This window comes from Anopheles arabiensis, chromosome 3 (genome assembly GCF_016920715.1).
Source record: "Anopheles arabiensis isolate DONGOLA chromosome 3, AaraD3, whole genome shotgun sequence".
NCBI lineage: Eukaryota > Metazoa > Arthropoda > Insecta > Diptera > Culicidae > Anopheles > Anopheles arabiensis.
Window position 1 is genome coordinate 18670139 of NC_053518.1, and position 12370 is coordinate 18682508.

Genomic DNA, 12370 nt, shown 5'->3' on the forward strand with positions numbered 1-12370 from the left:
CTTCCGCGGGGATGAGTACAATCAATAGTAAAATGAAGCATAAAATCGCTCCACCAGCACTGGATAATGCCAGTCAGAACTTGATGCCTGCAAAAAAGGACAATGAAATTGAACGCCTTTTTCCACTATGCAAAGCGAAATAAAGCCGGATTATCGACGTATTCGTATCAAATTGCCGCACCAAGAGCTGCATCGCCTGCACCACCATAGTGTGCCATGAGAGTGCCCACCGTGCCCTGCTAAGCTACCTCTAATTAATGAGCGTGCTCACGATTATGCTCTGCACCAAAAACCGATCTAGTTGCCTTGCTGTTTCGCTAAACCACACCGTGCACACATTACCCACACTAATCCACAACTCAATCCTTTCACTTTCCAACCATTTAATGCTCGCTTTATCGTAATTAGCTGCACTAGAATTTATGATTTATACAAATTTAAATCGTAAAAACGTTTCGTGTGCACGCACACGGGCAGGTGGATAAAAAAAATAATGGCTACACAATTTCTAACAAAAGAACGCACAGTTAAAAGCTGTATGATCACCGCGCTGCAGCATCCCACCCCATTCAGAATGCATAATTAAGAGGGAAATATGCCAAGGAAAATGGATAGGGAAGTGAGGGGAGAGGAAAAAGCTCACTTGAAAAGTGACAAGAAAATGTAGGAATAAAATGGTATCATGCAAAAAGGGGATTTGCCGTACAGTGTAGCACGTTTGGCTTCAACTTTCACCTTTCTCAGCTACTCGCTCGCGCGCTCAAGATAGATCACCCCTGCGTGCCGTGCCCTAAAAGGGGACCTTTAGGAAGCAGGAATGAAGGCACAGCGTTGTTGAGGAGGGAACGAGAAAAAAAAGCAACCAACCTCGCGAGTGATTGTCTGCAAATCAACTTCTCATTAACACGTCCAACGCGAAATGCCCGCGTGCCCCGGGTGCTGAAATGCGGCAGGTTCTCCATATCAGCAAGCGCAGCGCCGCCCGTGGCCTTTTTGCCCTGCGCGAGCGATGCGATGAAAGTAATGACACCAACCAACCCGGCAGTGGGAAATTGCAAAGGTTTAATCCAGTTAAAGTTCCGGGGAGGCAGAGAAAGGCAAAACAAAATAACCGGCAGTGTAGAAAAACACAAACACACACACATTGCGAACGGGCGATAATGAATTTTCACATCGTATAGATAGAATGAGAAGCGAGTTTTCATCAGGCACCAAGGGAGGAAATAAAATTCAATATCAGCTGACGCACTGTAGAGCCTAGGAAAATGAAAGGGAAAGCTACACATGAAAATAAATAAAACCGGCAACCTCATCACGCATTTTTCGGATTAAATAAAGCCAAGTTGAATTTTAAATGTCAAACACAAACACGCAGTGTCGTTTTTTTCCAATGTAAGCGAATAAATAATATATCCTCCTTTACTCTGCTGAATTTATTTCCAATTGTTTGTATGCTGTTTGTGGTTTTCTTTCTTCCTATAAATGTTAGCAAGCAATGGGAAAACAACCCCCAACCGCGGGAGTTCGTTGTTGTACGCTTAAGCTAATTTCCATTAAACACGTGGAAAGCGTTGGACTATCTAAGGCGAAGTGGGTGAATGAAACGAAATTGCTCTATTTTGTTTATATATTTATACACTGTCACCGTACCGTACCTGGGTTACACGATGCACGGGTTTAATAACTTTCATTACACTCTAACTGCTGCAACGTTCTGCTCGAATTTCTAAGAGTTTCTTTGCCTCCCATCTGGTACAATGACACGACGCAACGCGCAAGGTAAATGACACTCCTCTTGAACTACAAAAACAAAAACGAAAAAGGGCAAGCAAAATTCCATTTCCTAAACAGCTTCAACACGATCTACTTCTGCTGCAAGGGTAATGACGCACTACTGAAGCGCAGTCCTCGATTTTGCATCTATGAATGATTGCATTAATAATTCAGCACGTATGCAATTAGTCCGGTTCGTCACTTTCGTTCCATTCATATTGGTCCGTCAATATTATACAAAACTAAAAAAGACACTAACCGTATTATATGGCCGTGGCCGGCCCCACTGAGCGAGGCGGACGAGCACCTCTCCCCGAAAGGGAGACCCAAGTCTGACACTCACCCACTGTGGTGGGACCATTTAACCGGACACAAACCTCGGTCAACCGTCCCGAACAGCATTTGCATAAATGAACGACAGCACGGACAGTTTCCCTTCTTCCTCTCCCCCCCTCCCGTACCGATCCCGCACGAGGATGACATGCCCAACGAGGCACGGTTGAGCCACGGCTGATCTAATTAACGCCATCCGATTACGGACGGGCCCAGTACGTGACACGAGTGCACAATTCAATCAGCATTGCGATAATGGCAGTGCAAACTGAATTTATGCTGCAATGCGATTAACTGCACTGAACGAATGCATCAAGCCGTGTTGGAGCGTATTGGAGAACCAATAAATGAAACTGGACGAACCCTGTTTGCGTTGAACGCGAGCATTAAACCTTTTCACCGGGAAAAGGAAACGATCAATCCCATCCTTCACATACTAATCGCAAAACATTCTGGAGCAAAAATGACGCACGCAGCATGACTCCCAGGAGACAGAGATAGAGAGAGAGAGAGAGCTTTCATTCCCTTTTTGGCAGATAGTGTCTGTGCTGAGTGTTGTGGGAAAGGGTTTTTGCGGTAGTTCTGAAGCTGTATCTGCTTAATAATGCACTGGGTAATCGCCTTACCGTATACCGATACGGATATTAAGTAAATCATCTGCCTAATCTGCCTAACCACAGGGGCCTACCACCTCACATCCCCCATTCCAAAAAACGACCGACCCGAGCTCTACTATCCTACAAATCGAACAACAAATAAACAACACTCCAACCACAGCCCGGTCACACGAACGGTCCGGAGTAGTAGACGCGCTTCTTGCGCGGCAGTATGATCGGCTTCGAGCAGAGCCCCGAATCGTCCAGGAAGTGTTCATAGTTTCTGCCGCTCGGTCCATTCTCCGGCCCGGCGAGCGAGCCACCACCGCCGCCGCCGCCCGTCTTCGCTACCTTCGCCGCCTTCGCTTCCGGTCCGTGCATCTTGGGCGTTTCGTTAAGCTGCATTAGCTCCTTAAACGACAAACTGTTGTAGGGGATTTTCCCATTCTTGGGCGGCGTTATCGGTGGGTGAACGCTTTTCTGTATGATAATGTCGGGCGGCGGCACCAGCGGTCCCAAGCTTTTGTACTCTTCGTCCAGATTGTACTCAACGTTTTCCAGCTCCTCTTCTTCCTCCTCCTCCTCCTCCTCGCCACACACACTGCCAGTTCCGTTTTCGGTGTTAGTGGTAGGGGGCGCATTACTTGAAGACCGTTCACATTCACCCGTCGAACCACCGTTTACTGCTTCCGGTTGGGATGGTTTCTTCTTGGAAGGACTCTCAGCACCGTCCTCCTGCTCCTCCATCTGCTCCTCATCGCCGGTCCCATCCGCCTCGTCACCGTGCGTGCTGGGATCGGCTTCCACAATCACGTCCGGCTGGTTGGATTTACCGTACTCCGCGTCCAGATTGTACCAATCAAACTCGGCCTGTATCGGTAGCTTGCTGTCTTCGGCAATAATTACGGGAGCTGAGGTGGCAGTTGAGGCAACAGTGCCCGTTCCGACAGTAAGATTGAGCGTACTTGTCACTTTTTTGACCGGTGAAGTGGTTGCTTTTGCAGGTGAGTATCCCACACCGGCATTAGTGCCACCGGCAGTCGCCAGTGGACTAGCCACACTCACCGACTTCAAGTTCGGGATGTAAGAAACCGTTTTCACCGGACTTCCGAACTGGTTCAAACCACCTCCAAGGGCGAGATTCGTGCTCGAGAGAGCCTTCGTCGAGAGGGATGACTTAAGCATGGAAGGCTTCAGGGAAGGTCGTGCAATTGAGCTCGCCGCCAGCTTCGGTGTATTGTGGCTGAGGCTCGGAATCGATCCAGACAAGCCACCAGTTGAGCTCTTGGCCAAAAAGCTCAGCTTATCAACCGGCTTCAGCTTCGACTGGAACGTAACGCTCGGTATCTGGCTGACGCCCCGGAACGGTGACCCAAGCTCCTTGACCGGGATTTGCTTCTTCGACGCATTCCGAATGGCGGGCGACTGTTTGTTGATTTCCGCAATTATCTCGGAAAGCTGTTCCCGGAACTCGCCGTCCTTTTTGCTGGGAGTGGTGGCTACCCCACCCGTCTTGGCGGGTGACGAAGACGCCGACGACCCACTGCCGGACGATTTGGTGATGTAGTTGTCCTGGCTAATGAACTTGTTCAGTGGTTCCTTCTTCGGTGGCACTATTTCCGCCACGTTCGGCAGCTTCGGCACGTCGGCGAACGATTCCTCCAGCTCGGTGCAGCTCTTTTGCTCCTCAACCGAAAGCTCACCTCGCTGCTGACTGACAATTGCTTCCGTCTGGTCTTTCTTCTCCCCGTCCCGAGCCTCCCCATCCACCAGCGAGTAATCGTCTTCGCATGCGTCCTTGTGAATTTCCGCCACTATCTGCACGCACTTGACCGAGTCCTGGATTTCGCTGATCGAACAGTAGTCCGGCTCCGACTCGGCAATGTCACTCTGGGCGGACGAACCGGTGCGACCTTTCCCCGGTGTTGACACAAGCTGTCGTTGCTGCTGCTGCTGCTGCTGATTGCCCTTCGACAGCTGCTGCAGCTTCAGCAGGTTGGCCGGTTTCGGAGGGAGAGCGGGCGGTGTTTTGCGCTTCTCCGCCAATGCGTGCTCCCTCTCACGGTCCTCCGAGCCGAGCTTCGACTCCATGTCGACGTAGTAGTTCGAGTACGAGTTCTGCTCCGACCCGATCGGCTCGTACTCGTTGCTGTAGATGCTCTGGATTTCGTACGTCGGCGACACTTTGTCGTCCTTCGTCCGATGGTTGGCCGACCCGTGGCTGGAGTTGCTGCTGCTGCCGGCCGTTTGCTGGAGCGATATCCGCGGCACCTGCACCATGCTGTTTTGCGTGGAAAAGTGGACGCGCTTCGAGCGGACGGCCGTGTGCTCTTTCGCCGGCGGTGGCGTTGTTTGCTGTGCCTTTATGTAGTGTTCCTCTTCGCCCGGCGCCTCCCCATTCGTGTCCTTGTTGCTGTCTCCAAAACCATCCATCGATTGTTGAAGAAGTATCTACGGCGTAGAGAAGCATAATAATCACTAAAATGGTTCCTTTTTTCGGTTTTTATTCCCCACCCCTCCCATCAACCGTACCTGATTGACACACTCCAGCACCGGATTGACGGCGGCATTGCTGTACGGTTTGCCGAGGGCCGTGTCCGAGTCCTCCATGTCGCTGGCGCTCGCGTACCAGTCGTCGTTCGTTTCGATCGTTTGCTTCATCTCCATGCCTTCGGTGTACTTTTGCTGATTGCTCACGCTTCCGGCGCTGGCATTCGCCTCGTAGAAGATGGTCCCATCGTCCAGCTCCATCTGCTCGCTGCCATCGCCCCGCTGGGACGATCCGACGAGTCGGTATTCACCCGCCCGATTCTCCTCGCTCCGTTGCTCCTCCTGCAGGACCTTCCCATTGTACCGGCCACCGGTTCGGCCGTGGATGCCGTGCAGCGTGTCGATGCGGTTCGAGTACGGCTCGACGTTGTCGTAGTTGTTGTCGCACTCCTGCCGGTTCTGATCTCCCATTCGCTTGTTTTCCTTGTCGCTTTCGTAGTTTTCGTAGATTACTATTTTAGGCACATTCGCATTTGGTTCGATGTTAACGTACGCCTCGCAGCCCGGCTCCTCCTCGCGCGGGCAACTTAGCCGGCTGCGGGCGTTCCGCTCGACCAGCTTCGCCAGCGTACCGGTGGCCGGGCCGGACGCATTGCTCTTGAAGCTGCTCGCCCGGGAGGCGGTTCCCCGCTGATAGCCCTGGTAGGAGCGCTTGCTCGTGTACTTCCGGCTGCGCCGTGCGTCCTTGAACGAGTTCGCACGCACGTAAAGGGACGATTCCTGTTCCTCGCTCGACGAAGCGTACTCCACACTGTTGAGGGACAAGTTTTCTGTGAATTAAAATAAAAGGGAAAAAGAGGAAATTGTGTAAGTATGTTTTTTTTAATAAAATGAATGAATCAGGAATAAAATGAGTCTAATCATGGGTACACAAAAGTCATAACTCTTTTGATTGCAAACTTCTTGGTCGCAAAATTCTTAGGCACAGACTTCTTGGTCGCAAACTTCTTGGTCACAAACTTCTTAGGCGCAAACCTCCCACATATCAACTTACGCTACTGAGTGGATCCCCTCCACTTACCTGTATTGACACTCTCCGCACCGTCCGCGTCCCGACAGTACTCGAACGTTTGCGTCCCGCTCGTACGGCACTCGAGCCGGTAGTAGTTTTTGCGACACTTTGGGCAGTACTGGGCCACCTCGTCAATGGTCGCCGGTAGCGCGACATTCTTCTTCGCTACCGACGCATCCTCACCACCCTCCTCCTCCACCGTCGTCGACTCGTCTTCCGCGGCCAGCTTGCGCTTCATCCGCTTGATCGCACAGTTCTGGCGGTTGATAACGTCATCCTTCTCGTACAGCTGCTGCTTGATGCGGCTCTGCTCGTTCTTTAGCCGCGTCTCGAATGCTATCAGCGCCTTCAGTATGCGGGACAGCTGATCGTCCCGGAACTTCCGCTCCCATTCCAGCTCCTGGCTGACTAGCTTCAGGTGGGTCCGGGGGCCGATTACCCCGTCAAGGCCGGTGCTGGAGGGGCGCTGCTTGCGCCGAACCTGCCCATTGTCAGCCCGTCGCAGATGGGCCACATCGTCCTGCTGGGGTTGCTTCGTCCGCTTTGCTGCACCGGCATCGGTGGTGTCGGTTGCGCCAGTACAGGCGTCGGACGTCGAGCAGCTATCGTCATTCGTCATCGTGTCATACTTTTCTGCCGCTTCCGTCTAGAAGCGAGATGAGAGGGCGAGGGAAGCAAGAAAAAAAAAAGGATTTAGTGGGAAACTTTGCAGAAGGCTGTAAATGCTGTAAAGGCAAAATGTAAACGATGCGCGCTGGCCACTTTAAAAGCACACCGACTTTTATTGCCAGCCAAGTAGGTTCACTCCCGTCAGCTCCCGAACGCGCCAGTTCATTAAGCTCAAAAGGAAAACGGGAAAACTTTACAACTCTCCCTGCACCGAACGACGAAGTTGCTTCTGCAGCTGCTCGTCCTGTTCAAAAGAGGTTTTTTTTTGAGCATAAATTTCCCCTATTTGCATATTTATAGCTTCACTTCACGTTACACGGCTTACGCTACGGATTAAAATTGTTCTAGTTTTTTGCTCTCCACTGGAGCCATTTTCAGGAAATGGTCCGACCACTATCAACTGTTTCTTTGTCATTTTAAAACCACACGCAAGCTCCCTTATTATGAATGTAAACGAACACTTTGTCTGAGTGTGGTGTGCGCAACAATATTTTATTCACAGCCCTTTTTTCGAGGTTTATGTTTTGATTTTTAAAACCGTGTTGTCCACTCACTCAAACTATTTTCGTGTGCTTGTACTTTCTTTTCCACCGCTCAAGTGAAAGCCCGTTCTCTTCCAGTGGTTGTAAACACACACAAAAAAAGTGGAAAACACCTCATTAAATTGAACGTCTCATCATATCTACATGCTGCAATCACACGGACGCCTTTTGAGAGATCGCATGATACGCGGCGTCGTGCACCAAAGTGACAATAAAAACTCCATTTTAATTACAGACTGGAGCTGCTGGTCAGCCGCTCGTTAAGCGGGGAGGGGAATCAACACCCCTTGGAACAAACTTACTGTAACAAATCGGCTTTACATCGGGAAAGTGCAAAATCGTACGCGTGTGTACACCGAAAATTCGCGCTATCTTTCGCGTGGAATGTATAATCGCACGGATGCGGTTATGGGGCTAATCACGGTTTGGCGCATTAATATGCAATCAGCGGCATGCGGTAGGGCACAGTGTTCGAAATGTTCGGGTGTGATTTAATCGATAGTAATTTTGCACACTTTGCACATTTCCCGATGGAAAACTCGGTTCCCACAAAGCGGATGTAAGCGGAACGTAGGAACAGCTCTTGTTAAAACTCAATTTCTTCTTCAATGCCTAATCGAATATGATTATAATTATGATTAACATTTCTTAGATGCACATAATAACACATTTTCCTTTTTAAAATCTATAAGCTTTTTTTGTTTTTGTTTTTTCTCCTAAATATAACAAACACACCAATCAAACTCCGGCCACAATTAAATGCTCTTCCAACCGATCGACTTTAAACACTAACCGTGAAACTGTTTTCGGACAGTTTTGATTCCATCAAACATCCACCGTCACCACCTTTACCACCGCAAAATAGATAAAACAATGTACTCCGCACGTTGATAAACTTTATCGCATCGTCAAATATTTGCATCATCACGTACCATCATCGGCAAAGGGCGATAAAATACACCTTTACGCGTAGAGGGGACCTGAGAGGGAAACAATTACCCGGAACGCATTCGGTGGTATCGATTGCTGCTCGATATTGGAAGACGGCCCTTCCCATCGCTACGTACGTATGTACGGCAAGCACTTTAGCAAAAGGCAGGTTAGTCAGGCGAAAAATGCTGCCGGCTAAATCGATCTCCTTACTCACACACGCACTGGTTTTAATGGGCCTGCCAACCTCTCTGCCTGCTTGCCTGCCTGATACTCTGGTAAGTGGATGCAGTAAATCTTTGCCCCAGCTTACCCTTAGCCGGAGCCCGGTCGCTTCGGGTTGATAGTATCACAACAAACCCACAGCTCCACTTCCACTGGCAGTAGGGCGGCGAAGCTAGGCACGGAGGTTAAATGTTATCACGCCTGATGATACCGTTTGCTGACGGGCATGTGTCAGCAGGTGAATCATTTATCGTTAAGATTGTTGCTAAATGTGGCTTCTGGCACGTCCACGGCGATGGTGATGGCTTAACTACAGTGATTTGAATGCTACATGTTTGCCCGGCTGCTCCTGCCGCTGAACGCTGAAAGCTTGCTTAAAATCCACCGAAGACAACCTTCTCATCCGCCCTCGGCCTTTTCGCTTTCTAATCGTTTATTTCTAAATTATCGATCACACTTTCCAATGGTAATAAAATAACGGCTAGCAGCATTATTACGCAGCGTACTTTTCATTTTCACTCTCGTCCCCGGCCATCCATTATCATTACACTAACCTGATTTGTTCATGGCAGAGAGAAAGGGAGAGAGAGAGAGAGAGAGAGAGAGAGAGAGAGAGAAGGAAACAGAGACGAGAGAAATAGAAGAAAAACATAATAATGTGCATCCATACCGAGCGGGCGTACGCACTATCAGCAATCACACACACCTGTCGTACCTGTAGGCGATGGGGTGGACCACCGCCGATAGGCAACTGGTGGACAGTGATGACAGTGATTGAAGGATAGTAGCAGCTCCTTCGGTCGTCCGGTTTCGAGTCGATCGCTTATCGCTCTAATAGCATTTTGAACGTTTTCCAGTCTACACTAATGAACGGTTAGGCTTCAATCGAGGCTGAGGGGTCTTGTCTTTGCGTTCTGCTGCTGTCTTTGGCTAGCACAAAACGGAACGATAAGGAATGACACAAGCAGACTAACAGATTGTTTTGGTTGTGTGGTATAAATGGTATTTGCTAGCCGGAAATGGACTGGTCGGCAAGGAAATACGAAGGATTTGAAAAGGACTTCAAAAGTTGTTTAAACACGTCATCTTTCATTGTTTGACACATGCTTAACTGATGAATAATAGTCAAAACCTTTCACCAATGTAATATAAATAATGTGTTTTAGTGATTGAGTAATAGAGTGAGTGTATAAAGTTTTATATAATATTTCTATCTTTTTTCCTTTCCGAGCTACAATTTATTTATTTTTTGCATTAAAGTTAATTATTCTTGTATTCGTATTATTATTATTATTAAAATTAGTCTTAAGCTGCATAGTCTAGCTGTAATGTTAGATTTATGACATTAGTAAATGAAAAAATGAAATGAAAGAAACTGCTCATCAGCAGAGTCTTGCTATGCGCCTAAAGGTATGCAACAAATTTTTTACCAATTTTTTAGTTTGTTAAATACACTTAAACAATTATTTTAATAATCAATGTTTGAGAACATTTTACCAAAAAACTAAGAAAAAACAATGAACTCGCAATTCAAGCGCAGACATCTTTAGAGCTTATCAAGGATTAATGTCTACTAAATTCCAAGTAATGTTTACCTTTTAGTGATCATATTCTAAATCCTTATTCATCATCGTGGTTATTCTTAGTAAGTTTTTTATGCTTGATAAATGCTTTTGTTATAGGCATATAATGTAGCAATTTTACGCATTGTATTTGTTATGATAGGACACCATGACACCGTATTATTATGTGTTCAGAAAGTCGTTCAATAAAGTCAGATGTTTACCATTTCTTTGATTATTTTGATCGTTTATACTCGATTTATATTTAATTATTTCAATAACATTATAGCTAAAAACAAACTTTCTGTCAATTCTGCTATCAGCAAAGGATTCACAGTTGGTAAGACATACCAATATAACCAATTTCTGTCTGTCCAGTTTTATTATGAATGAAACCAATATAGAGCATAACCCTCAAAACCCTCAGTTACAACTAACCGTACAACTAATCATCAATCATTCGTCATTGGTTCCACATAACTATTAATAATTGCTGTTTATAAGGTCATTTGCGTTGCAATTTAATCCACAATTAGCTACAGAAACCGTTACGAACGGGGGTTTCTATCAAGCATGAAACTGAGAACGTTTACATCATAAACAAAGAACGGTAAACAAACACCCCCCTCGGTGAACAATGATGCAAAACCACCAGCCGAGTCGTTATACATTGCTATCGGATTGTAAAATAAAGGCTCGATAAACATAAGTAATCAAACAGCATCGATGACGTTGCGGTCTTTTCAACGTACCCAGCGTTCATCAACGCATCGCACGCTGGTAGGGCTTGTTGCATTGTATTTGTTTGCCACCCGTTTTGCAATCATCTCGGGCGCATCAAAACTGAATGATAAATGGACGTAGATAATACCTATCGACACCACAGGCAACCACCACCATTGGCAGCATCATTGGCAGAACACGACCGTGTACACCCGGAGAGAGAGAGAGACGGTTTGACGTTTGCACCTGTGTGCGGCCGTGCATCACCGTGCGTGCCAAAACGACTGTCCAAAGCGGCGTGTGCATGGCTTGCACAAGTCGTTCCGTCAAAGTTTCCCATCGTCATTTGGCGAGGGCAGTGTTTTAGAGCGCACTCCCCTCGCTGTCGATAACACCACCCCGGTGCAAAGGTCGCCCACCAGCACACCATTGTAGCGCGAAGGTTTGTGGTGTTTGCGTGTTACGCTTCAGATTTAACTAATTAGACCACGTGGGATCGAGCGCAACACGCTCACAAAACACCGTTGAAACACTAGACGCTGCCCCCCTTGCTACCCCTTCTTTGTTATGCATTTTCGTTGCACCTGTGCGCTGTGTGAAGTGTGTATTTCCGAGGCTTCCACCCCCACCCCAGCACGAAGTGCACCGTGTAGAGCAGCAGTGACCCGACACGCTACCGTTTGCTGCGTTTAGAACAAAAGCAAATGGCATTAAAAACTTTGAGAAACTAACTTATTTTTGCCATGCATTCTTAGCCCGCGCTGTTGTTCTACGTGGAATGGTTTCCGAATCGGGGTGGTAGAAACGGATACAAAGATGTTGTTTGGAAGGTGGTTGCAAAAGCACGTGCAAGAATGGGCTGAATGGGCATTCTTGGTTGGTGGTTTGTACTGAAACAGCGGAACTGAAAGCGAACCAGTTGCACCAGTTGTAATGTACATTCCATGCCAAGAGTGTTTCGTTATGCAAAAGTGCTTCGGCTATAGTTTTCATTGCCAGTTTGTATTTGGAATGTGTTTGATTGGTTTTTATTGCAAGAGACACTGGTGGAGAGAGCTGGATTCTTGCAGTTTGTCTTCAATTTGTACACAATAACAAAGGAATTTCATGTGCGCTTAGCCAATAAGAATTTATAAAAAGAACACACAAGATAGCTCCAATAAATTAGCTGACTGAGCTCATGAACGATAACCATTGTTTTGAAAGTATTTTCCAATAAAACATTACGAAAACCTTCCCATTTCAGCAGGATCCCTTTCATTGACCCTTTTCTCCTTTGGACACACGCACGCATTATTGCTTATAGCGCTGGTGGTACTTATATGTAGCACCAAACCCTAACGATCACATATGGATATGGACCGTCATTCGATTGGAGACCGTTTGATACTTTCCCATCACGTTTAACGAGCCATTCCTTAACCCTTCTTGAACCCTTCAAATGGACCCAAGAAG

At 47.5% G+C, this 12370-nt stretch overlaps 1 protein-coding gene across 4 annotated transcripts in view; it reads right to left on the reverse strand.

Annotated features, from left to right (window-relative positions):
• Positions 1-1377: 1377 nt before the first annotated feature.
• The window catches only part of LOC120900840, a 40335-nt gene continuing 29342 nt past the window's right edge, over positions 1378-12370 (reverse strand). For 3 of the 4 annotated variants that reach the window (XM_040308344.1, XM_040308345.1, XM_040308346.1), the window contains 3 exons: positions 6274-6910; positions 5235-6022; positions 1378-5153 (listed from right to left, as the gene is read on the reverse strand). In XM_040308344.1, coding sequence (XP_040164278.1) covers positions 2889-5153; positions 5235-6022; positions 6274-6910 — 3690 coding nt within the window. In that variant the 3' untranslated portion in view covers positions 1378-2888. Of the gene's footprint in view, positions 5154-5234; positions 6023-6273; positions 6911-8210; positions 8267-12370 lie in introns of those variants that run through there. The other variant, XM_040308347.1, reaches the window with a different exon arrangement.